This window comes from Xyrauchen texanus, chromosome 40 (genome assembly GCF_025860055.1).
Source record: "Xyrauchen texanus isolate HMW12.3.18 chromosome 40, RBS_HiC_50CHRs, whole genome shotgun sequence".
Lineage (NCBI taxonomy): Eukaryota > Metazoa > Chordata > Actinopteri > Cypriniformes > Catostomidae > Xyrauchen > Xyrauchen texanus.
Window position 1 is genome coordinate 18927467 of NC_068315.1, and position 27377 is coordinate 18954843.

General features: G+C 36.5%; 3 protein-coding genes across 4 annotated transcripts; 1 reads left to right on the forward strand and 2 right to left on the reverse strand.

The window, feature by feature from the left end:
- Positions 1-180: 180 nt before the first annotated feature.
- On the reverse strand, positions 181-10404 carry LOC127633524 (syntaxin-4-like). Its single transcript, XM_052112691.1, has 11 exons — positions 10125-10404; positions 4722-4826; positions 4408-4507; positions 4111-4185; positions 3951-4021; positions 3748-3856; positions 3501-3574; positions 2532-2669; positions 2234-2344; positions 2057-2135; positions 181-1735 (listed from the first exon to the last, which is right to left on the reverse strand). Exons 1-10 carry the CDS (start codon positions 10152-10154, stop codon positions 2058-2060), a joined length of 891 nt encoding a protein of 296 aa, XP_051968651.1. The 5' UTR covers positions 10155-10404; the 3' UTR covers positions 181-1735; position 2057.
- A 526-nt stretch (positions 10405-10930) lies between these two features.
- Positions 10931-18560, reverse strand: si:dkey-220f10.4 (tubby-related protein 3). The gene is made up of 13 exons (XM_052113101.1): positions 18475-18560; positions 18286-18329; positions 14328-14484; positions 13988-14218; positions 13780-13899; positions 13480-13617; positions 13153-13337; positions 12697-12855; positions 12481-12593; positions 12233-12347; positions 12015-12113; positions 11633-11804; positions 10931-11486 (listed from the first exon to the last, which is right to left on the reverse strand). Exons 2-13 carry the CDS (start codon positions 18325-18327, stop codon positions 11353-11355), a joined length of 1665 nt encoding a protein of 554 aa, XP_051969061.1. The 5' UTR covers positions 18328-18329; positions 18475-18560; the 3' UTR covers positions 10931-11352.
- An 822-nt stretch (positions 18561-19382) lies between these two features.
- LOC127633537 (uncharacterized) lies at positions 19383-26089 on the forward strand. 2 transcript variants are annotated; one of them, XM_052112709.1, is made up of 7 exons: positions 19383-19522; positions 20206-20260; positions 20718-20804; positions 21984-22084; positions 22394-22489; positions 22669-22893; positions 23248-26088. In XM_052112709.1, the coding sequence occupies exons 2-7, from the start codon at positions 20237-20239 to the stop codon at positions 24434-24436; spliced, it is 1722 nt and encodes a 573-aa protein (XP_051968669.1). In that variant the 5' UTR covers positions 19383-19522; positions 20206-20236; the 3' UTR covers positions 24437-26088. The 2 variants fall into 2 exon arrangements, with proteins under 2 accessions (XP_051968669.1, XP_051968668.1); XM_052112708.1 differs by lacking the exon at positions 19383-19522 and adding an exon at positions 19979-20113 and having other exon boundaries at positions 23248-26089.
- The last annotated feature ends 1288 nt before the right edge of the window (positions 26090-27377 follow it).

Sequence of the window (27377 nt, forward strand, 5' to 3'; positions counted from 1 at the left end):
ACATGGGATCTGTAGTTCTCCAAGCGCCACTAATACTTCCAGTTTTCATTTCACACTACTGGATTTTCACGTGGATTATATCATTAACAAAACACAACTGTACACATTTAAAAGTTACACACAAATGACTAAAAACAAAGAGAAACAATATAAAAAATGAGACGAAAAACAATCTGGTAAATATGTACTTTATTTAAAAATGATAACTTTACATAAGAATGAATGAAATATGTGGCAGTACGTCCATAGGCAACCTAAAGAAACAGATCTACAGGTCTCTTGGTGATCTTGCCCTTCACTGTCTCACTCAGTGGGAACTCTCTAATATATTTCCCTAATTAATAAGGCACCAAGGCTGAGGCACTAGACATGCAACTGCACATTTTAATAATTTCTTAAAAAGTGCATGGCTTAACAGTGACAGAGCACAATTTAGTTAAAATATACATATATATGCAACATGTTACTCAGTTGTATATAGAAAGACAGATACTAAAATGCAAAAGTAGAGTATAAAAATGTTTTTTCCCTCCATATGTACAGGTGACCTAAAGGGATAGTTCACCCAAAAATGGAAATGCTCTCATCATTTACTCACCCTCATGCCATCTCAGATGTATGACTTTCTTGCTTCTGCAGAACACAAACAAACATTTTTAGAAGTATATTTCTGCTCTGTTGGTCCTCACAATGCAAGTGAATGGTGACCAAAGATTTGAAGCTAAAAAAAAGCACATAAAGTCATGATAAATGCAATCCATAAAATTCCAGTGGTTTAATCCAAACCATCCAAAGTGATCTAATCGGTTTTGGGTGAGAACACCAAAATGTAACTCCTTTTTCACTGTACATCTTGCCATTGCAATCTCTAGGCATGATCGTGATTCAATATGGCGCTAGGATGTTTAATCGAGCTGCAACTGTCAAGATTTATAGTGAAAATGTATAGCTTTGATTTTTGTCTGTTCTCACCAAAAAATCAATTTGATTGCTTCAGAAGATTTGGATAAAACCACTGGAGTTTTTATGCTGCCTTTATGTGCTTTTAGGAGCTTCAAAGTTTTAGTCACCATTCACTTGCATTGTGAGGACCTAAAGTGCAGAGATCTTCTTCTAAAAATATTCATTTGTATTCTGCAGAAGAAAGAAAGTCAAACACATCTTGGATGGCATGAGAGTGAGTATATGATGAAAGAATTTTCATTTTTGGGTGAACTATCCCTTAATGCTAGTCTCAAAGAATTTCAAGTTTGAAATGTCAGAACAGATAACACAAATGTTTTCTAAACACATTAGGACATAGACAAACAGCCCATCACTCAATGTTTTTGAGCTTGTCGCCAAACGGAACTAAGTGATATATATTAGCAATCCCATTTGACTTCATTTTAAACATGTTCTAGTGTTGGTTTTTGCTAATAATCTCCACCATGGTAATCCAGTGCAAACAAGTATCAATTATTTCATCTAAACTTAATATTACCACAAAACCATTTAAATGTCCAGGTGAAGCAGATGTCACTTTTTCAAGAATTCTAATTAATGTTCTTACTGGACAATGCAGCTAAAACAAGATAAACACTTTAAAATTCAAGCTCCCATAGCCACTAAAAGAGTTCGGATACCAACAATGGTCATGTGCACGCATAGCCATGTTGGTTTGGAAAAAGGTCTGGAACTTCAGAAAGACAAAATGCAGTGGTTGGTGGGCTGAACAGACTAATAGATGAACACACTATAAAAAATAAAGAAACAAGATTTAAAATGATGAGCATGCACACATTCTCAAAACTTTCTCAAATTTTCTTAAATAATTTTAATCCAGAGCTAATCGTGAAGATATAGATAATAACTAATTCGGCTATAACTGAAGCCTGAATTTTCTTTTCAAATATGTTCAGGTGTCTTATGAGGTGTGGAACAACACTGATTATGCAAACCAGATCTTACTACTAACAGTACATTTTCCAATGGATATTTCCATAATGCCCAATAGAAAAACCATGAAATTCATTGAATTCAAATACAAGTAATATGCTTGTAATATGACACTCACCTCATAAGGCATAGACAGCGACAATAATGGCTATGATTACTATTAAAACAGCAAGGCATACTGCAATCCATAACTTTTTCTGAGGACAGAAAAATGTGATAATGTGGTCACTTGCACTGTAGGCGGTCAATAATTTCATGTACACAGATATGACACTCACAATTATCATGGACTCACCTTGCATGCTTTTCTTGAAGATTTTACTGCAGCACCTGTTTCTACAACAGCCTTTTCCACATAGTTATGGGAACTCTTAATATTCTCTTCAATCCGGTCCACCATCTCACCCTGATAAGCAAATTTAATTGATACCAATTTTCATTTCACTTAAAGCCCTGATTAAGGTGAAATATGGACAAAACCACATTCTGGGCACAATTATATGACATCACTGTTTTTTAAAGTACATCACTGGTTCTTAAATGATTAGACATTTGGTGAACATTTCACAAAACATTCCCAGTGTTTACATTACCTGTGCTTCTACTTCCATTGCAAGGTATTGAAACATATCATGAAGCTCTTTGATGCTTCTCTCCAGTTTGATGATCTCGTCATGTCGTGACTCAATCTCATTCAGAGCCTGCCTGGTTGCTTGAGTATCATTCAAAATCTGCATGAATTTTACAGTTGACAAAACTGATTTGAGACCTGATATGACACAAATTATTAACATTGTTATGTTATTTGCCACTGTCATAAATCTCAAGCAAGGGAGTGGAGGGGTTGCATTAAAAAAATGATTTTTTTGTGATTCAGGTGATCTGATATGCAAGGCTAGAATAATGACTGTAATCAAAACTCTAAAAAGGAAGTGGAAATCTATGAAGGAGGTACTGAAAATGAGAGACATTAACTTCTATCAGTGCTTATAATGATGTTGACAACCCAGATTTCCTTTGCCTGAAATTGTAAAAAATATAGGCAAAAACCCTATATGAAGCAATGTGCATAACCAAAAATGGCCATTAAAGTCCCCCCCGGATTTTTATTTCCAATTTTAGGTCTTGTATGTAGTTTTTACAGCAACACAAAAATTATTTTCTAACACACAGAAAGAGAAGGGTCATGGAACAGGGCATCCTGTGAACAAACAGTGGCTGAGAGATTTACTAAATGAAATTAAACTATCCCTAAGCAACCAGTGCCCAGCAGGTTAATTAACTTCATCTAAAGCCAGAAACAATACAATTTAAGATGGATCTGTTCCTTACCAAGGCTCTTACCAAGTAAAATACATCCATTCCAAACAAAGCAAAAGAGAAGGTTTGAAATGTGACACTTAAGTAATCAGAAGACACTAGTAATATTGCTCTGTTGCTGACTGCTGACTGCTCTGTTGCTAGATGATATAGACAAAACGCTTGAAGATCTACATTTAAAACAGAGAGCTTTTAATCATTTTGTAGAAAGGCATGCACACTACACAAATCAACACACTTACATTTTGTGTGAAAACAGATGTTTCCCCACTCTCAAGCATCGATTCCAGCTTCTCGTCTGTCACATTGTTACCGGCTGTAATGAAAACCAGATTGACTATAGTTTTATGCACTTATTTGTATGAGCTTATCTTATAAGAATAATGCAGATGAAAGCTCTCCACATCATTGTAAAACTACTGAAAATCATGTGGTTAATTACATGAAAATATAACCATACACAAATCCCATGACACAAAAAGCACTTACTGATTTTGAGTTGTCTTTGTATCCTCTCTACATTTCTGTCTCTGTATTGGGCTTGAATTGTGTTACAGTGACCCATCAACTCAAAAAATTCACGAGACAAAACACCATGCTTTAAACGAACGTTGAGAGAAAAGGAAATATGGTTATTTTGAGCCAAAACAACATTGTTGTTGTTGTAATGATTATATACATCAGTGACTTACCTGGGTTCTCTGCATTCTAACGTTTATAGCAATATATTTGTCATCATCTTCAGCTTTCTTAATTTCAATGCCTGTGATGTAAATGTATTGTTTAATGTGTGAAATTCTAGTGGAAACACTTCAATAACAATTACTCTTTTTATTTATTTTTCGGTCTCACTTTTTAACTTTTTTTGGATCTGGTAGGCCATGCTTTTGATGTCTTCCCTAAGGGACTGAAGTTCCTTTTTCATACCTATGGTACAGGAGGATATATTTATTATTATAAGGGTTATAAATAACATACAAACACACAATATAAAAGAGTAGTATTTGTCCTAAAATGTGGGGGATAAAATATTTACTATGAAAACTAAGTCACTCATACTTAACACTGTGTTGTTTGTTTATTAGTTTGAAAAACCACCATGAAGATAATTTATATTATCTGATATCTGTAGATAGCAGAGTTACTCACTGTCCTCTGGGAGTGCAACTCCTAACACAGTTTTCTGTTTGTTCTCCAATTCAGACACCTTCTTCTTAAGAGTGACAAGCTCTTCTCGAATCTCCTGAACCTATATAGAGAAAAAGATTACATTACTGTGACAACTTAGAGTATCACTTTAAAAATGATCTAGGCCCAAACCAACCACATTACAAATGGCAAGTTATTAAAAACATTAATGATGATGTATGAGTATGAATTTAAGTATGGACATTTGCACTAGCAAATGGTAACAAAGTTTGCTTAAAATGTGCTACAATGCTCAAAGATAACCCATGATGAACCTTTTTAAAGAAGCTCTCATATTCTTTCTCTTCCTTTGCTGAGTTCCCAGAGGCAGGCTTTATCATGAGAGAAGATTCTCCATCCTCATCTGACACATTAGCAGACTAGTTGGGAGTACAGGAGTAAAAATTAAGAATTTGTAAAATAAATAATTCTTAACAAAGTACATAGTTTGGTATTTTGGTACGAAACAGGGCTTTAAACAGATGTGAGATTAAAGGAATAGTTTGCCAAAAAATACAAATGCTCTCATCATTTACTCACCATCATGAAAATCATACACATCCCAGAAGTGTATGATTTTCTTCTTCAGAACACAAACAAAGCTTTTAAGAAGAATATTTCAGCTCTGTAGGTCCTTACAATGCAAGTAAATGGGGGCCAGTGGTTTCATTCATGTCGTCTCATCCAAAATCGAGTTTATTGCTTCAGAACAGACCAAAATATAACTCCTTTTTAACTATAAATCTTGACACCAGTAGTCTCTTTGGCGATCGTGATTTTAAGCTCAATTACACTTCCTAGAGCCATCTAGTGCCCTGCAAGTGTCAAGCACTAGGAAGTGTAATCGAGCTAGAAATAATGATCGTGCCTAGAGACTGCAATAGCAAAATGTATAGTGAAAAATTAGTAACCAAAACCGATTAATGGCTTCATAACACATACATTTAACCAGTCATATGGATTACTTTTATGCTGCCTTTGTGACCTTTTGGAGCTTCAGAGTTTTGGTCAACATTCACTTACATTGTATGGATCTACAGAGCAAAGATATTTTTTTCAAAAAATCTTCATTTGGGTTCTGCCGTAAAAAAAAGAAATATATACACATCTGGGATTGCAAGAGGGTGAGTAAATGATGAGAGGATTTTCATTTTTGGGATAACTTTTCCTTAAACATTTTCATGCCGAGGGTGTAACAAATCCCTGTGACCAAATATTGTTTCACCAATCATTTTTATTTCACGAGTCACTTCTCAGTGCTGTCAAGAACATAATTCATAATTGAGTCAGCAACAAACCATCATTGCTGCAAGATTGTATAAATGCTAAATAAAGTCATCTGACAAGTTACACCCCCGCGACAGAACAAGAGCACACCCATTAAAAATCAATGGTTTGTTGCGCTGGTAGTGGCTATGGTAAAGTTGTTTTATATTGGATATTCGTTAGACATTCGATCCTTCCTTTAACATTAATTGGTATGTAATTGCATAGAGGTGGTTCATGCCGTCTCATTCAGATAACACTGTAAATCATAATAGCAAACGTAATTATGATGTTATTCGATAAATACAAATCTTTTTAAGCATCAAAAGTGAAAAATGCAAAACAGCGATTGCAACAAAGGCATTCCAAGTTAGGGAGTGTCTTAAAGATGCACAAATATCAGTTAAGAGATACATTATTCCATGACTACATTAAAAAAAACAAATTTGTTTTTTTTACATGTGTAATGTTTATGTTGGTAAACCAATTAAGTTAAATTAGATCATTTTTAATTTTCTTATGACTGATATCCCTGTTATAACTATTTAATGTAAACTGAATGATTTAATGAAATAAATATTTTTTACCTAAAGATCTCACATCAACTGCAATGTATTTATGCACAGCTGCTACATATCTTACACAGCTTTGATTGTGGTAATATGTTGTTGTGTGTATTTTTCTGGAATTTATAAAATACCAAAATCTTCTTGGTCAAAAACTTCTTGGTCATATGACCTTGTAATGTCAGACCACCTGTAAAATATTCACAAACACCTATAATACATCTTACATGACTTGAAATTTGGAAATATGATTTTGTGTTTTTTTATGAATTTTTGACATTTTCAAATCCAACTTCTTGGTCATATGACCTAATGATGTCAGACAATCCGTAATGCACTCACACACATCTGACACACATCTTACATAACTTTGATTTTAGAAATATTATTTTGTGTATTTTCTATGAATTTGTAATACTTTCAAATCAATATAACTTCCTGATCATGCCTCTTCATGGGCATGGGTAAATAGTGTTTCCTTGTAGGACATATGTTTAGCAGCAGGTTGTTCTTCACAAAGCCCATTTGCCAGGTTTTATAACCTAGATGTGGCCTCTCTCTCTTCACAGGTCCACACTGTCTAAGCAAGCTAATTGTACAAACACTCAGCAGATGAGCCCAGGCTCATTTATACGAGCGGGCTATCTGCTATAATTTTGATACAGCCGCCAGTGTGTAGGCCGCTGTCAAAATTGAGAGCTCTTCTTATTTGTCTCTTCCTTACGAACCCTGGTTTTGAAGTACTTATAGTGTGTGTGTATTAATAAGATTTATATAGAATCCCAGTCTAGATTAATATTCCCTCCTGGGTTTTTACTATGTAGGGAGATTGGTCATTACTATATACACTGTGAGGCATATTTTCACCATCCTATACAGCCTGTGACATCCAATACATATCCTTCCTCAAGTGTCTATGTCTCGGGCGAGGCCCCTCTGTGGGTTGTGACGAACACATCTGTAGTGAGGCGTGATTGGACGCTGTTCCCATAGCATCAGCGACACAATGTTGTGAGGCCATAATCGAAAGGGAATGTCTTGATTGCGCGTGTAACCTTGGTTCCCTGAGATGACGTGAAAGAGACATTGCATAAGCTGGATGCACTACTGACTCAGAGCTTCGAGGTGCAAGCGTTACACTCCTTGTCCCTCAGTCAAAAAATTCTGAGAAAATTGTGGTTTCACACACGCTTATATAGGCCAACTGTTCACCTAAAGGGACGGGGCTGAAACACTCTTGCCAATTTTAGAATTGCCGTTATTGTACAAAGGACTTCAACTAGGTCATTGAGAAAAGAATTTCCCATAGTGTCGCAATGTCTCGATCCCTTCATCTCAGGGAACCGAGGTTACATGCATAACCAAGACAATTTATTTTCCCTCTTTCCTATGGCATTTGAGTGCACTGCAATTACAGCTGTAGTGTGAGATCATGACCAGGATGTTATATGGATTTGACATTTTCAAAAAAATAAATAAAATACACAATCATATTTCCATAATCCAAGTCATGTAAGATATACTATAGGTGTTTGTTAATATATAACAGGTGGTGTGACATCATCAGGTCACACGACCAGGAAGTTATATGGATTTGAGAATTTCAAAAATGCATTAATTAACAAAATCATATTTCCAAAATAAAAGTAATGTAAGGTGGAAAGGCATTGTGTATACATGTGCTATAGGAGGTCTGACATTCATTTATTACTGTCAGATTTAGAATCTAGAACATTACTTTATTACATATCATAGGGTATAAGCCATTTATGGCTTTAAATGTTTGTTTTTTGTACCATATATTTCAACTTAACATGTTTGACAATATCTGTACATATATATATATATACATCTGGTTAAAGCTACAAATGTTTTTATAGCCAGAGTAATCTGTTTTTCAGCCATTGTCTGTTTCACACTTTAGAGGCACTCCCTAACTTTGCCTGCTTTGCTGAATGCAAGTATCCCTGACTGCAGCATCCAGAACGGGGTGGGGCAACACAATGGGCGTGGCTACACATGTAGCCCCGCCCATAATTTACTCTCATTGGCTCTGTCATCTTTTATTGTTGTACATGATGCAATTTAATAGTGTGGCCTGATAATTTTTATTATAGTGGTGTAGCTCATAAGTTATATGAAATAGTATTAGGACTGAGTCACATGGACTGATGAACAGTCACTCAAATCTGTAAATCAAAATGTCATGCAATTTCACAAAGCATTCATTATAACGCAAGGTTAGAGAAATTAATTATGGATTAAATTCATTATAAAATATGTAAACATTTTAATAGTAACATAGAGTGAAAATGAAAAAGTGTATCAGTGTTGTTATAATAGAAACATTTTAATATATAACCCAACATAAGGGTTATGAAAACCAACAGTGTCTGTCTACTGTAAATTATCTGTAAATTACACTCCAATTCTCACAAATTAATATGTATATTCAAATATCCTAATAATGGGGGACAGAATACAAAAACCCATGTCGTTCATTCGTTAATTTGGTCATAAAGCATGTGCTTGAAAAAAACGAGAACATGCACGCACTTTTAGTCTCCCGGATTCTGCCATAACAGCTCATCATCATGAGTGATTATTTTGCATTAATAATAGATTCTGCATCTATTGATTACTCTGCATTTTAGGAATGTAGTCATTTTAATGTATGCCACCAATAGCAAACAAGAGGCTGATGAACTGATGAAAACTCTTATGCCATTCTTGCTGTTCACTCAGATTCTATATTGATTCTTATTAATTTCTTTGATGGACTGTAACCGATTATCTCTCCTCAATCCAAAAAGGGTTCAGTTAGGTTAAAAAAAAATTATACATTTGTTTAAGAACATTTTCAAGTCAGTTTCAGCCTTTATAATTCCCAATGTTTTCCTCACTTTTAACGTAGAATAAAATCCATGGAATTTAGGATTGAATAGCACATACAAGTAAACAAATGGTTTGGCTCAACTATTCAATATCTCTCAAACAATGATAGCACACCAGCAACTACTATGAAGATATATTTGGTGCAAATCAAATGAGCACCTGTGACAGTGTTATGTGTAGTTGTAGAGATTAGCCTCGTTGGATGAATTCACAAACTGATTTGCCGATGAGAAAAATCTGTCCGTGACTTCACATTTTTTGATGCGTGTGTGAATGTGTTTTGCACCATATTTACTGCAGCAACTGTAGCAAAAATGTGAGTGTATGACTTTAGTAATTTGTGATTCATAGAAAATTATTTGTGCACCTGCAATGAAGAATTTGAGAACGTGTAACTGTTGTGTTGTGTTTGTGGGAGAGAAAGAAAATCTACAAGCTTGCAACTCTTAAAATAAAATTCTCTGTGACTTAAAATTTACTGATACACATGTGCGGCTAATCTCTACAACTACACATAACACTGTCACAGGTGCTCATTTGTTTTGCACCAAATATATCTTCATAAACTACGACCACATCTCCTATCAAGTATGTCTATTAAAGATGAAAGAGCCAATGACACTGTTATGGGCGGAGCAACAAGTATAGCCCCGCCCCATTAAGCAGGCTGCAGTCAGGTCCTCCTCGACAAATGTCGAACGAATGTCCAATATAAAAACAATTGTATCGCAGTCTGGTAGCGTACTGTAAATGGATGGGATGTTAGCTTACAACTCGTTGTCTAATTTGATTAAGCAATTCAGGCAACACTCGACCTACGAACACATAAATAACCGGTCACAGAGCAACCCCGTGAAAATATGGCAAGAGTGTTCTGACCATCCGTGGGTTAGCCCGTTAGCTGTTAGTCGGTTTCCTAACAGCACTGCTCTACTTTGTCCATTTACTCACATTGCCCAGTTCTTTGGTCCGGTCCCGCATTCTCGATGTATGTCTTCTATCCAACTCAGACGACAAGTTCCTGTCTTATGAGTCTTCGTTCTTCTGTCTGCGAAAAAACGAAATGTGGAAGTTTCCCATTCAAAGTCAAACTGTATAAACAGATCCTGCTAACTTCTACAATAAACTTTCGGAGCAGGTTGTTGATGAGTGCTCTAATGACAATGTGTAGATTATATGGATATACTTCAGATATTCTTAGAGCTCAAAATAGGACGTTGTACTCGTCTGCGAACTTGTCTCTTCTTCTTCAGTTTTAATTTGCTGTCTGAAAAAAATATTCAGGGAATTTACTGACATCTGGTGGGAAGAGATACTATGGACGGCCAAATTACTCAGATGTAATCATTAAATAATTACTTAATTATTAATCGTTAAATACGTAATGAACTCGTTAAAAAAAAAAAAACGATTACATTAATAATTAAATCTCTAAATAAATCCGCAAGTGTCCATTTATTTCATTTTGGCACTTGCTGCATCCATTTTAATTTTAGTATTATTTTACACTTTTTACACAAGCTTTGTATATTTTCATTTTCAGGGTTCTGGTTATCAGTCCATTACTCAACTCAACAACAGTGGGATATTTTAACGTAGGACATCTTCTTCCATAATGTCCTGTCTCACAGAATCAACACCTTCGCCAATGTTACCATTTACACAAAAATACTCCCTATTTACCTTACATTTACTACAAAGGCTAAACACATTTATTAAAAAGTTGGTAAATAATTTAGCCTCATTTAAAACCCATTATTTTTTATTTAACAAGTACAGTCAAGCTTTCTTTTATGTAAACACATGACAAAATAAGAAGGAAAAAATATCTAACACAAACTATTAGCTTAAAGTGTCTGACAAAGACTTTCAACAACAGTCTTGGAAATCTGGCACAAGAAGACACTTAAAATAGCAATACAGTTTACCAATGAAAGATTAATGATGTAAATATTCATAAACAAAACTCATTCACATAAAGCTACTAATTAAACATTCATTAATAATTAGTGAACAGGTCAACTATCAACTGTACTTTATAATTTGCACAATAGCAAAATGTCTAAATAATTTGCATAAGAGCAAACATTTTATTACTGCAAGAACATATCTTGAAAATCCTAATATACTGCAAAGTTTTCCCTTTTTAAAAGAAAATACAGAGAACGATAAATCAAGCTTATTCACAGGCCAATTTGCCATCAAAGGAGGACAAAGTGATGGCAAATGCTTGAAGAGCACATATAGGAAAGCTGTAATCCATGGAAAACACATCTTCTGCAACCCGCCCAAACTGCATCACAATATAGTCCACTGCAGAAAGAGATTAACTACAAGCATTAGAATTAGGCATTGTTATATTGTCATACATTACACATCTACGTGTGATAGAAACTCTATAGTAGAATCTGGAATGTATTTTGATAGAAAAAGGCTAAAAATGATCATCCATCACTCACCATTATCTGGATGGACAATCTGAAAGTTTTTTACAGATGCCTGTGTAACTCGGCCATGGAAATTGAGCACATATGACTGAGTCTGCTCATTCCAGCTGGGTGACTTATTGACAAGGGTGACAAGATTCTCTTTGTTGCCATTCTCAAATCTGGTGAGTAGGGATTCTAGGTCCTGGGACATGGAAAACAGAATTAATTGATGCAGATGATTGAATCAATGAATGAATGAGGATGAAGTCATTTTATATTCCTTATTTGACAGAAGTGTGGCAAATACTTCCAAATTAAACATCCAAAAGAAATGTTGCACAGCATCTCACAACCATTCAGATATCTCTGGTGCTTGCCTGTGATCAGCTAGAATCCACAACAAAATACTCACACTTTTTGGACGAATAACAACTCTCTCATCATTTTCATGCATACCAGGGATGATTACTGTCATTTTTCTGGGACCTTTGAAACCCAGCACATTTTTCTCCTGCGTGACAGTACAGAACAAATAATAAGAAGCTTTTTTTGCAATCAAAAGAACCAGACAAGGTAAAAACACATTTAGTGCTGTAGATAGCTAATGCACAATCTTCATAAAAAGCATACATAAAATATTGCCGCTAGCTCTTGTCTGAGGGTGTCCGTTTCTTTGATGAATGGTTTCCTTTCTGGATTCTCACCATTATCATACACCGTGAATTTAGTCCCCAAAACATTTGATCTGAAATGATAAATCATGTGTTTTTTGCATGGACAGATTTCTGAACAATAAAAACATAATGGTAGAAAGAGAGAGTTTGATAAACAGTTGGCGAGAGGTTATTGTGTGAACCGGACACTGCAATGGCACTGACCTTAGTTTGCCTATGTAGCTGTCTGTATCTCTGGATAAATCGGTTGGATCGATTGATATCAAATAATTTGAAGTTTTGCATTTCTTTCTTTTCCTGCCAGCCATCAGAAAGACCTACCAATTTAAAGTTTTGGAGAAGAGAATTGAAATGTATTGAGCAAAATGCTTTGAAACTTGATCTGTAAGCAGACACAAGCCTCTTCCCTCCCCTGCTCACCCTCTTCCCATCCTCCTTTTCTATGTGGAGGTAATATGTAGGATAGATTCCTTTCTCCATTCCTCTCCTGTCTCTGGTGATCCGGCACTGAATCGTCACATCTCTTGGAGCAGGACGTATGGCAAACTGTTCCAAATCCTCCAAACACATTGGAGAGGACTGGGCCAGAAAGACAAAACAAGGGAAAAAATAGAAATGAAAGAGAAATAATAATTTTATAAATTGAATACAATTAAACTCATTTGATGCTCTTGTAACATTAAGGCCACGTTCTCATCATTTGAAAAAGAATTGATAGGCTTAATTTACGCTTCTCATCCACACTATAACAGCTTTTTCCTCCACTGAAAATGGGAGCATTTTAAAAAGAGCTTACCATTATTGCACGCTTTAGAAAATTATGACATCATTTTCAAAAATAAAACAATTAGTGTGGATGTGGCCTAAATGTCGTACCTTTCCCATGTCCAACGAATCACTGTCAGAGGAAGACTCCTTATAGTTGGAGTTTAAAGAAGCAAGATTTTCATTGTTTTTTGCTTGTTTTTTTGGCTTCTTTGGTGTTTTTTTAACCTCCTTTTTGTCTTCCTCCTCCTTCTCATCCTCCTGTACTTCACCACTGTCACTGAGATGACATCTCACTATAGTGACAGAGAGAGCACATTAAAAACTAATCCGTCAAGCCACATCAAAAGAAACCACCATTAACCAAAAAGGTTAGCATATGTCATGTCTGTTTATTTCTTTTACATTGGAGATGTTGAGATTGAGGTTTCAACTCACTTGGCATCAGCTGTTGTTGTTTCTTTGGTGCGGGAGGGACAGGGCTCTTGGACCAGTCTTTTATTTCATCCTCACTCTCTGATTCAGGTTTTTTCTCTGTATTCATGCTGAAATCTACCACTGTATCAGTCTGAATTGCTAAAATAAAGACCATGGGTGTTGAAGTATTTGGAATGTTAACAATGCTAATGTCAGGTTATTTCCTATTTATGGATGATGCACTGGGCAGTACAGCAGGAAATGGCCTTTCTACTTTTGTCGTCATGCTTAACAATGGAGACACATCTCCGGTCCACTTACAAGATTTTTCCACTGCATTCCCTTTCAGTTTAGATTCATTTTTCTTGTCCTTCTTCTTTGCAGACTTCTTCTCTTTATCATCATTTTCCTCTGCGTCTTGTGCAGTTTTTGGCTCAAGTACTTGAAAAGAATTTGCAGTTTAACAAAATGTCGAGACACGGCACTGTCAGATACGCTAAGTATCAATGAAATTTGAAAAATCACTTACATTTTGTTTGCCCCTTTTTCACAGCTTTCTTCTTTGTTTTCTTTATATCTGCCAGGTCATCTGTGTCTAGAGTGCATTGAGGGCTGTTTTGGGGGCTGATCTCCAGATCGATTGTCTTGGTGATGACCGGTGCAGTCTCTTCTGATGTCTCTGCTGCCTTGGATGAAATGCTCAATTCTCCTAAACTGATCTCCTCCACAGTGTTTTCATAAACCTGCTCAGGTTGTGTGTCTAACGATTAAAACAAAAAGGGTGTCATTTTCTGTAAAATTAAAAATAGCTTGATAAGACATATGTATGATGGATCATTTTGGTTCCAGTAGAGTAAACATTTACTAACCATTTAGGGAAGTGCTGCTCTGAGACTGTCTTATCAACAAAGTTGTATCATCAGATCCAGCTTTCTGTTTGCATGTCTTGAGACGAATATCATGATTTGCTGTGACCATGCGGGCATCTGCCCTTCTTCTTTGTTGTTTCTTGATCAAAAGTGAACGCTGTGCAAGATGTTGTTATGATAAGAGCTGCTCTTAGACAAAGAGTTAAAGGGGTGTCCAAACTTTTTCAGTGAGGGCCAAATGCAGAAAAAATAAAGTGCAGCGGGCCGTATCGCTGTAGTAATTAAAAAAATGTCTAGAAGGAATTAGATTGCCACAATGCATCGTTTTTATATTGTACGATTAATATAATAATATTATAGTTTTATAGTTTTAATCATAATTAGTGTTCTATGCTTGTGCAGGCCCTACATTTCAATAAAGGATAGGGTATTTCACTCACAACGAACAATTATGATGGAACTGTGATGCATCTTATACAAAATATACTAATTTATTCACATTTGTATCTTTTTTACGTCCATTCAGTGGCACTACAAAGAACATATAGATCTGCTACTGAGTGTTAGGTGTGACCCATGACAATAATCAGATTCAGATGGCATTTGATCACTCTTTGCAGTGATTCAAGGAATTGCTCTTTATTTTTCAAAGAAGCACTCTTTGTAGCTATAGAATTATAACTTATGTTCTGTTGTTACTTGCGTAATAAATAGGACTTTAATTTGATCAAAATGATTGCTCTTCGTTTTATTTTGTAGATATGCATGTGCACGTGTTTAAATCGCTCTAGTCTACAATGTGTCCTCATTCAAATGGCGCTGGGAAGCCGTGAATCATTTTTATTGTTTCCACGATCTATTAGAACGAACAAATTAATGACAGTATACCTCTCAGTGCTACAGAGGACGTCCTGGAAGAGTATGTTCGGCTCAATAAACTCTGTTCAGCTGCTCGCATAACAGCATCTCTACTCAGTTGTATGATGTGAGGTATCGGGAAATTTTTACAAGAACAAGTGCATGAGTAAAGTATCTAACCTGATACCAATCCTTTAATAAATTCATAATTATTTCAGCGGGGCGTTTCATCTTAGGAAGTAAAGAGTATTCCTTGGACTCCACCAGTGGATGAAGCTGTTGATGACACAGCACGCACTAGCGGAGACGATGAGCGGCTGCACAGTGATAGCGTCATCCAGTGCCAAGTAGGCCTAAGCATTAGGCCTACATATAATTTCTCCATAGCGGGCCCTTTTCTATTTCAGGGGCTCAGGTGGTAGAGCGGGTTGTCCACTAATCGCAGTGTTGGCCCACATGACTCCACATGCCGAAGTGTCATTGGGCAAGACACTGAACCCCAAGTTGCTCCTAATGGCAGGCTGGCGCCTTACATGGCAGCTGTACCGTCATTGGGTGTGTGTGTGTGTGTGTGTGTGTGTGTGTGTGTGTGTGTGTGTGTGTGTGTGTGTGTGTGTGTGTGTGTGTGTGTGTGTGTGTGAGTGTGTATTTATCACTTTGTGGGGACCAAATGTCCCCATAAGGATAGTAAAACCTGAAATTTTTGACCTTGTGGGGACATTTTGTCAGTCCCAATGAGGAAAACAGCTTATAAATCATACTAAATTATGTTTTTTGAAAATGTAAAAATGCAGAAAGTTTTCTGTGAGGGTTAGGTTTAGGGGTAGGGTTAGGTTTAGGGGATAGAATATAAAGTTTGTACAGTATAAAAACCATTATGTCTATGGAAAGTCCCCATAAAACATGGAAACACAACATGTGTGTGTGTGTGTGTGTGTGTGTGTGTGTGTGTGTGTGTGTGTGTGTGTGTGTGTGTGTGTGTGTGTGTGTGTGAATGGGTGAATGGGTGAACGAGTCACAGTGTAAAGCGCATTGAAATCCACTAAGGTTAAAAAAGTGCTATGTGCAGACCATTTCTAAAATCTCTCGCGGGCGGCATCGGAGCAGTCGGATGGCCTGCGGTCCGGACTTTGGACACCCCCGTGTTAAAGGAATAGTTCACATAAAAATAGAATTTCTCTCATCTTTACTCATGCCACCCCAGCTGTGTATGACTTTCTTTCTTCTGTTGAACACAAATTAAGATTTTTAGAAGAATATCTAGCACAATTTCTCAACAATGCAAGTAAATGCCAGAGCTTTGAAGCTTCAAAAAGCACATAAAGGCAGCATAAAAGTAATCCATATGACCCCAGTAGTAAAATCCAGGTCTTCAAAAGCTATATAAGTTTTGATTAGAAACAAATCAGTATTTAAAGGGAGAGTACACCCAAAAATTATAATTCTATCATTATTTACTCACCCTCATGCCATCCTGTAATGAACTCCAGTTCCCAAGTCCACTCCGCTCCTTCCAGCTCTCACACTCGTTCCCAATCACCCAAATATTAGTTTCACCTGCACTGTTTATTTTCTCTACTTATACCCTGCCCTTTCTCCTTACCGTTGTTGGTTATTGTTTTGTCACCCCACTCTGCTTTGCCAACTCTAGTGTTTCGCTTGTCTTCCCCAGTTTGTTCTTTCTCGTGTTTTGTTTTGTTTATCTGATCTCCTGGCTTCGACTTCACGCTCTCCTCTTAACTACGCTCCTTTGGATTTGCCCCTTTGTACTTTTGCCTGTCTGCTAATAAAGCTGTTTTCTGCAATTGAATCCATCTCGTCCAGTGTTCGTCACACATCCAAGATGTATATGGCTTTCTTTCTTCTTCAGAACACAAAGTAAGATTTTTAGAAGAATATCTCAGCTCTGTTGGTCCATACAATGCAAGCGAATGGTGGCCAGAACTCTGAAGGTCCAAATATCACATAAAGTCATCATAAAAGTATTCCATACGACTCCAGTGGTTTAATCAATGTCTTCTGAAGCGATACAATTGGTTTTGGGCGAGAACAGTCCAAAATGTAATTCCCTTTTCTCTAAAAATCCTTCATCATCATGATTTCAAGCTCGATTATACTTCCTATCGTGCCATCTTGCGCTCTGCACATGCCAAGCACTAGGAAGTGTAATCAAGCTTGAAATCATAATTGTGCCTAGAGACAGCGATGGCAAGATGTACAGTGAAAAAGGAGTTATATTTTGGATTGCTCTTATCAAAGAGTGGATCACTTTAGAAGTCATTAACTAAACCACTGGAGTCGTATGGATTATTTTTATGATGACATTATGTGATATTTGGACCTTCAGAGTTCTGGCCACCATTCACTTGCATTTTATGGACCTACAGAGCTGAAATATTCTTCAAAAAAATCTTCGTTTGTGTTTTGCAGAAGAATGAAAGTCACACACATCTGGAAAATCATGAGGGTGAGTAAATTGTGAGGATTTTCATTTTTGGATGAACTGTCCCTTTAAGTCCTTTTTTACAATAAATCTCCACCTTTGACCAGCCAAGACCTGGTGGCGATATGCTTCAAGAATGAGAATCACCAAAAAACAAAAGAAGAAGAAAGTGTATGTAAAAATTGAGATTTATAGTACAAAAGCACTTCAATATCAACCTATTTCACACCCATACCTATCATAGAGCTTCTGAAGACATGGATTTAATCACTAGAGTCTTATGGATTACTTTTATACTTCATTTATATGCTTTTTGTGCATCAAAGTTCTGGCCACCATTCACTTGCATTGTATGGACCAACAAAGCTGAGATATTTTCTAAAAGTCTTCATTTATGTTCTGCAAAAGAGAGAAAATCATCTGGAATAGGATGAGGGTGAGTTTGATGAGAGAATTTTCATTTTGGGTGAACAATTATTTTAAGTTAAATATAGATCGCTAGCATAAATACTTATCTTCAAAAATATAATGAAAATCGAAAATTAAAAAATACTGTAATAATTTTGGTGTAAACTATCCCTTTAAGTGTGACATAATAGGTGTAAAATAAAGTTTCAGGTCGGATAAAGTATAAAATGCAATTTCTGAGATACTTACCTGATTGTCCAGCTTTTGCTGACGGATCTCTGCGTCCTCCATTTCTTCGGTTGGAAAACAACAGAGACACGCTTAATGCCAGTACTGTTAAGACTTTTTATATAGAAATAAATAGTCTTATTTTAATTTTATATAAATGATACACCATGTTTCTATTAAGAGAAGGGCAATGAAGATACATACACTCACCAACCAGAAGGCATTCTCAAATCAGCAAATGAAACGAATGTCTCATTCTCCCTCTCTGTCTCTGCCGCTCCTTCTGACATCCCCACCTGCATGCAACAGAAGCTAAAGAAGATTACAAGGGATAAAGTTCTTACACCCACAACACCACTGAGATGCCATGCAGAATGGGTTGTCCATCATCGCTGACATCAGAAGCTATTTTATGACTGCACTTTGTAAAGTAGCCTACTGTAAAAAGTAAATTATGTTATTGGCTGTAAAATAAAATACCAGCACTACTAATAATTCTGTAGAGTCAGAATAAGACAACTTTATAAGACTAAGTATTTTTTATTATTATTGTAGTGTTTAAGTGAATGCATTTTCTTTCAGGGGGTTGGGTAGTTATAGTGTGTGTGTGTGTGTGTGTGTGTGTGTGTGTGTGTGTGTGTGTGAGCGTGTATTTATCACTTTGTGGGGACCAAATGTCCCCATAAGGATAGTAAAACCCGAAATTTTTGACCTTGTGGGGACATTTTGTCGGTCCCCATGAGGAAAACATCTTATAAATCATACTAAATTATGTTTTTTGAAAATGTAAAAATGCAGAAAGTTTTCTGTGAGGGTTAGGTTTAGGGGTAGGGTTAGGTTTAGGGGATAGAATATAAAGTTTGTACAGTATAAAAACCATTATGTCTATGGAAAGTCCCCATAAAACATGGAAACACAACATGTGTGTGTGTGTGTGTGTGTGTGTGTGTGTGTGTGTGTGTGTGTGTGTGTGTGTGTGTGTGTGTTTGTGTGTGTGTGTGTGTGTGTGTGTCCAGGCGGCCTGTTGGAGCATCAGGCAGTGACGTCAGACACTATGAGATTTTCCAGTACATTAGGTGGCAGTATTTCATCTAATCTTGTTTACATTCGCAAACTGAAGAAAACGGATGCTCGTCACTGTTGTCGTTCGCTTACTTTAAATCAAGTTTTGACGTTTTTTTTTATATATATATATCTCTGAACTGTCTTATCTGTACGTGCCATCCAGTCTACCTTATGGCAACCGGATCGGATGAAGGTATTGATATTACTTTACTGCTATTACTTTCTGTTTTGACGTCTGGTGTTCTGGGTGCTCATTGACTTGCGTTGACACATACATCCTGGAAATAAAAAAAGAGATCAGTAAGTAAGTGTCAAACCAATCAATATACACTTTCTCGCTTATTTGTGTAAGAAGTGCTGGGATAGCTAACAAGACAATGATTCCTATTCAAATCCAGTTAGACAGTTGTAGAAAGCCAGAGTTGTTTTTTTATGTAGGGTTGTTAATTCTGTGTTCAGTCTAAGTCCGTTTTTGTGGCTATGACTTTTTTTTTTTTTACCCTGTTATCACGGGTGATTCTTGACCAGTCTGTTTATCAATAATTATGATTATTGGCCTTTTAGACGAAGAGGAGGGCAGATGAGTCATGATGACAGGGTTAAAGAGCAAGACAGTTGTTGGGTTCCTTTTTTCAGCTTAATGCACAAATCGACAATTTGAGATGTTTTGGAGAGTAGACAGGAGCAACAGTTCTGAGGAATCTGTTGGTTTGTCCTTGTATGGATTTGTGAAAATATTTGCCTTACTCAAGTTATGGACAACAAACAGAAAAGAAAAAAACATGTGAGTTTGATTGCCTTGATAGTGGATGTTTGTTGGTGGTGGATGGATTTCTCTGGTTGATGATTCATATTGTTGTCTCTGTTTTTCCACAGATGTCCATCGTGCTATTTTACCTCTGGCAGGATGATCAAAAGTCAAGAACAAGATGTAAGATTTCCCTCTCTCTCTACTTTTTTTTTCTCTGTCTTTCCCATTTGTTTGTGTGATAATGACAGACTTGGACATTGTGCTAAAGTGACTCGTATGACAATGCAGACCGCTGGACAGACATAAAGTCATTGTTTGTTTTAAAGCCTATTGATGTAAAGCCTATTGTGCCCAGAATAGTGTTATTTCTGGAATGATCATAGGCTGATGATCATGTTTAGAACTTATCTTCCCTTATCAATGTAAAGACTGCAAAAAAAACATTGTGAGCCTAAGACATTCACTTGTCAATGTTTAGTCTGATTTTAGTTGAGTGTGAATTTTAGTTTTTAGTATGAAGCAAAACATTCATTCAAAGAGTTTATTCTGCTGTATAACAATTTATTTTCTTTTTAAGGGTATAATATAATGTTTGATAGCTTGATTCATTTTTCTTAAAAATTTGTTTTTGTCAAAGGAATTAATAGCTGTGAGGGTTCAGGATCCTCGCATTCAGAACGAAGGTTCGTGGAACTCGTATGTGGACTTCAAAATTTTCTTTCATGTGAGTATTTTTGCGTGAAAGATCTTTAATCATAATGTGTATGTGACTTCAGATTCACAAATTACAAAATTCCAATACTTAATAAAGTGATTAGACGATGGTGATTTGTTATAAGGAATAAAACAAATAAAACCTTTTTTGTATGGATAAATGCATTTTACGTCTCACTGGGAAACACAGTTTTTTTTATTAGATTTTTTTTATTATCCCCTTTTCTCCCATTTTGGAATGCCCAATTCCCACTAATTAGTAGGTCTTCGTGGTGACACGGTAACTCGCCTCAATAAGGGTGCCAGAGGGCAAGTCTCGGTTGCCTCCACTTCTGAGACCGTCAATCTGTGCGTCTTATCACGTGGCTTGTTGCGCATGACACCACAAAGACTACGCATGTTGAGGCTCATGCTACTCCGTGATCCACGCACAACTAATCGCGACCACAAGGAGGTTACCCCATGTGACTCTCCCTAGCAACCATACCCTCCCTAGCAACCAGGACAATTTGGTTGCTTAGAAGACCTGGCTGGAGTCACTCAACACACCCTGGATTCAAACTCGTGACTCCAGGTGTGGTAGTCAGGTTCAATACTTGCTGAGCTACCCAGGCCCTCGGGAACCATTGTTAATGTATTAATATTGATTGGATCACATAATGGAGTGCAGTGTCCTAGTTTTTTTTATTATGGCTTGACTGAAAAACCGAATTGCTTGGAGGGGTTGTTTATGCCATTGGAGTGGTTTATTAATGAATGTAATGGAAACCTTATTTGACCCTTTCTCTTTTTTTATTGAATATAAATAAATATGTGTGCATAGTATGTGCATTTTTATATCGTTTGACTGATATAGGATTTTCAGTTACCGATATCAATATCTAGGGTAGCTGATAGGTTATATATGTAAAAAAATACAATTTATTCACAGCAAATGAGATGTACACAAAATTAAATTATGACAATAATTACACAAGTTTAAATTTACTGAGAGAATTTGAATAGAATTGTTTATTGCCCAATACAAGTGGGATGGGTGTTGGGGGGTACCACTTCTGTTAATCAACTATCTGAACATTGGCATTCTCCATGGCATTAATCTCAGAATGTGCCAATATCAACAGTTTTTGTCTGGCATTACATTGTGTTGCCTGTGGTCTGAATTTGGTTTCTTTGTCTCTGTTACCAGACAAACAGCAAAGCGTTCACTGCAAAAACATCCTGTGTGAGGAGGCAATACAGTGAGTTTGTGTGGTTAAAGAAAAAACTGCAAAAGAATGCTGGTCTTGTGTAAGTTCACTTGCATAACAATTTCCAAATTACTGTGTTGCTGCATATCAGTGTAGATGCATGTATAAAATATTTTAGATAATGTTTGTCTAAAATGCTCATGATCAATGGTAAATTGAAATTTACAAAAACATACTACTGGGTGGTTGAAATTTTCAATTTTCATTAAGAAATCTTTAATAAAAATAAATACTTATTAGGAAATGATGCCAAATATGTCCATTTGAAATGGAAATAAAATATTTTAAAGTTGTTGTAAGTGCTGTTAGCAAGTCCCTCAAAACCATTGCATTGTTATATTTCCTTCAGGCCTGTTCCTGGTCTGCCCAACAAGTCATTATTCTCATTTATTAACGATGGCTTCATTGAAAGGAGGAGAATGGGTCTACAGAGCTTCTTGGACAAGTATGTTTTAGCTTTTTATTCATAATTTCCCAGTTCTTGCCAGTGTTTTCTTTTCAGAAAAATAATATCTGTATACTTCAAATGACACATTTTTCAGTGTGCAAATATATAGTTTATCTATATGATTATAAATGCTTTTCCTTCAGATGAAACCTATAATTAATTGTCTTCATCTGTAGGGTGCTGCACATGACAGTATGTCTGTCTGATAGCCAACTCCATCTTTTCCTGCAAACTCAGCTTCCTGTAAAGCACATTGAGGACTGTGTGCAGGGCCACACCCCCTATACTGTGACAGAGGCCATTCTTACCTATGCTTCCTCCAACCATGGTTGGGTGCAAGAGGAGGGCGGCGGAGCCCAAGAATTATGGCCAGCCCCTATTCCATATGAATCTGAAGAGAGGTAGAAAATGATTACAAGTCTGGTCTTTTATGAATACTTTAAAGTGGTGATTTTAATGTACAATTAGCTAAATATAAGTTTTGATTTATGAGACTAATTGGCATAAAAATCCCACAATGATGAGAGTCCTTCCCTTTCTTATGAATAAGTGTTATTAGAAAATCTCTAACAGAAATAGTGCAAGACTTACGTTTTTATATATCATTTATAGGTTTGTAATAATATAGGTGCAATAATTGTAGTATATATTTTGTAAATTTCAGTTGTGTTAATTTTGCAATTACATGAAGGACATGATGATTAAAAATTAGGATTGCTTATCCCAATGCCATCCTTTTATGCTTTTCTTCACAGCCCTGCTCCTCACCTCCCTACTCTACAGTATGCTGGAGCTACATCAAGTGGAAAAGGAACTCCAAATGAACTTACTGAAGTTTCAAACCTAGAAACAGAGTCGAGACTGAGTGATGTAGAACAGACTGCACCTGTACTGAAGGATGGTAAAGGTCATGAACAGATAGTTCAAGAAAAAGAGAGTTCCATTAATCTAGTGGTTGAAGTCCACCCAACTACTCTTGTTATTTCTGTAGATACTGATCTAGAGGTTGAAAACAGTGGATCAATAGAAACACAATGGCTTGATAAGAAAATAAAAGATCTACAAGTATTGGATGTGAATATACTGTCCCACAGAGCACAGGGCTTTGACAAATCTTTGCATGGAGATACACATAGCCAAGGGCAAGGTCTAGATAAAGTGCATGCGATTACTTCGGTAGATCGAGTCAATGAGAAGAGAACGCCTGGTGCTATCAATGATGGGAAGAGGGACAGTCAAGATGCTGCCCTTAAGCAGGAATTCACTGTAAGACAAACCCTTGACAAGGATATTCATGAAGAAGATCCAAGTTTAAGGGTCCTTTATAATGAAGTAACTCTGGATCTCAGTGTTGCCATAGATACAGCTGAGCAGAGTGACCACAGAGGGCAGGAGCTTGTAGAAACTGTAGCTAAAACTGGTGAAGTTCACGTAGACCACGTCATGAAGGAGAACACACCATATAATAGCAACCAAGAACAAGGTGAAGCAGTCCATGAGAATGGAGTCTGTGATGAAGACTCCAATGTAGACAATGCTTCAGTCAAGGAAGAGGCCACTTTGAGACAAACCCTTGACAAGGATATTTATGGAAAAGTTTCAGTAGTCCGTTATAATGTAGCAACTCTGGATCTCAGTGCTAATCACAGTGACCAGATGCTTGTTGAAAACACTACTAAAACTGGGGAAGATGTTCCACTGTTGGATTGCCATGTAGCCAGCATCTTTGAGGATATCTTGTCACATACCAAAGACCAAGAACAAGGCAAAGCAGAGATAACAGAGGATGATGCAGTCCAGGAGAATGGAGTCTGTGATGAAGACTCCAATGTAGATGATGCTTTCCAGGAAGAGGCTATGAATGATACCAGCTGTAAGCATACTAAAATCAGTGAAATAAGCCTTTCCTGCTCAAAATGCAACAAAGACATGTTGGTGATGTGAACAAGCTCAATGCAAAATGTGTCCAAACCAAAAGTGGTATTTTGATACTTTGGGGAATTGAGAAAGCAGCGATCACGCAAAATGCCCTATTGACAGGGAATGTGTAGAATGACAGCACTGAGGAATCCTATGAAGACAGCAACCTTGTTTTACAAGCCATAGAGATTGATTCAATACAATGCCAGGAGAAAGATAGTCATTTAATTCTCTCTATTTACAAACCAGATGCTAACTAATTCCCTTGAGTTGGGATTTTGAACTGAATTTACTATAGCCTGTATTTAACACAAACGTGCACTGTTACAGACTGTTTACAGAAGATACGCTTGATTAGACGGCTGTAGTTTTCTCCTACAAACAATGTGAAAGGTAAATGCACTGACAAATGTGACATTCAGGGTGGTGAACAAATTGCAAATGCAACATATAGATAAAAATGCATGATAGTGCAAGATAGGGAACTGTTCAAAGAGCAATGTGCTTCACTGTTAACTTGATCCTAATATTCACCATTCTTATCCCTAAATATTGTTTGTTTCATGTCACTTTGGCAACTTTACTGTCAAACAAGAATCACTCCAAGAAAGGTACAGACATATCTATTTTAGTATGTTGCAAAATGACAATTTCGGCTAACTTCACACTTTCTTAGGCACTTGCCTCTAACGGTAAAATGTTGCTCACACATGCTTTATATTCTGCTGTGAAATTGTGTCACAGTGGCTGCTTATAATACTCACGAGCATGGAAAAATTTACTGAAAAGGGACTTGCTGATGTAATAATCCAAATTTACATGGAAATTGCATGCTTTATGTCCTTTGAATACTTTGGTGTATATTTCTTGAAGTTTTATGTGTCTTTACAGCACATACAGTTTTTTTTTTTTTTCAGTTCTGGAAATAATTGAAAATTATTAACGCACAATTGCAATATTTTGATTTCAAAGCACCCTACATGATTCATTTTCTATTTATATTTTAAAGGTTATTTAAATTACTGCATTCAAATTTAAATATCTGAAGGGTTGTTTTTTTTATACTTTGTTGTAAAGAGGACATCTCAATTAAGTTTGTTCATAATGTGTTTTTTAGTTTCACACATTCCTTTTAAACTATGGATTTACCAATGGGCTTTCTAACAAGAAACAAATAAAGAAAGAGAGGCTGAGAAGTGAGAGAGCTTGGTTTTGATCAAGCATGAATTGTGTACAGTGATGTGTCGTGTTTTATTTGAAAAACAGATTTGCATTCTTTTGACAGAAATTCTGTAAATGAAATTAATGATTGTGTTTATTGTTATTTCAGTAGCACTTTATTTTACAGTATGTGTTCTTTCATTATACTTACAGTGTATTTACCCAACAAAGTATGGAGTAATATTAAGTAACTACATGTACTTAATATGGGTTAAGGTTAGGTTTAGGGTCAGTACCTAGTAATTACTGAAGTATAAAATAAAGTGCTACTGTCAAATCTATTAATCGTGTGTGAGTTAATGTTATTTTTCTAAAGTGAAGTAATCAGCTGTACGAATACTATGCCCTTTATTTCTTTTATTCAAATAAAAAGTTAGTCTGTAGTGTCAGTTATAGAAACAGAATTACCACTAGATGGAGATGTAACAAAACTATTTACTCTGCTTGGTATGAAATATGTCTGTAAATGATGATGCTGTTATTTTACTTATGAAAACAATCGATTTAACAGATGAGAACAAATTAGATACACTAAAAAATAGGATACAATTATAATGATCTATTTTCACCTGTATCTCATAGTCATATTCTTTAAGAAATTTAGCAGTACAAATACATATTGCAACATCTTGCGCATGTTAATGCAACTTCTTAATAAACTAGTGCAGTTTTCTGGGACATTTAGTATTTGAACTATGGTCTTACCAGTCTATGAAAATACACAGTGCTTTTCAAAATGTTGATGTGATCTAACACATTTGACAAACAACTCTGAGTTCAAGGCTGAGCCTACTGACCTCATTTCAGACTATGACATTGACAGGTGGTGTTATGTGGCCAACAGCAGTGGATTGCAGCTGGAATAATGGTGTAGTTGGTCAGCGACACGTTATCTGTGGCAGCGTCCCATAGATGGGCCTCCCTTTGTCTCTCCGCTTCCTTTAGAACATACCTGTACTCCTCACTCTCAGGGTTCAGAGGTGTTTCCTCTGCTTCTTCTCATGAAAGGTCAAATATCAGAAGGGGGTCGTGATACTGCTGTTTTTCACGTACTCCACACGCCACTGATCCACCTGAAAGAGCACATCAGAACTATGAGTGCATTCAGTAGAACCAACTAGTAATTAAAGCTGCACTCAGTAATTATATGCTGCGCAGTAATATTAAAGTACACTCCTGTGATGTAGAATGCCTTGTAATTTCTCAGCCTGACAGTTTGAAGGTCACCAGACTGTCCAGCAGCACCACTATTTGGATGCATGAGACTGTTGATTGGAAAAAGTAAGTCCTTTGATTAACAAATTCCAGACATGCAAATAAAAAAAATTAAAAACTACACGATTTTTGTTGTGCAAAGTAGAGTGGTGTGTTTTCCAAAATGACTTGTACCTTATGCCCTGTGTCAGAGTTGTTGAGCAACTCATAATGTCGATCTGATGGTGGTTTTACACCAGCCAAAGAGAGGATGGTTGGAAAGATATCCAGACCACTAAGGAGAAAAAGTAAGCGGTCATATGGTAAAAACAATAACAACGTCACAAACTGTTCCTGATCTTCCAGTACCTCAGCAGGGTACTGCTGGTGCTGTTGGGTTTGATCTTCTTCGGCCATACAACCACTGTGGGAACTCTATGACCTGACCTCCTTCCCATGTGGTTCTCTTAGCTGAGCCACCACCCGCTCAAAAGAATGACAACAGACTATAATATGCAAAATCAATCAGTGGGTTTTGTTTCTGAAACAA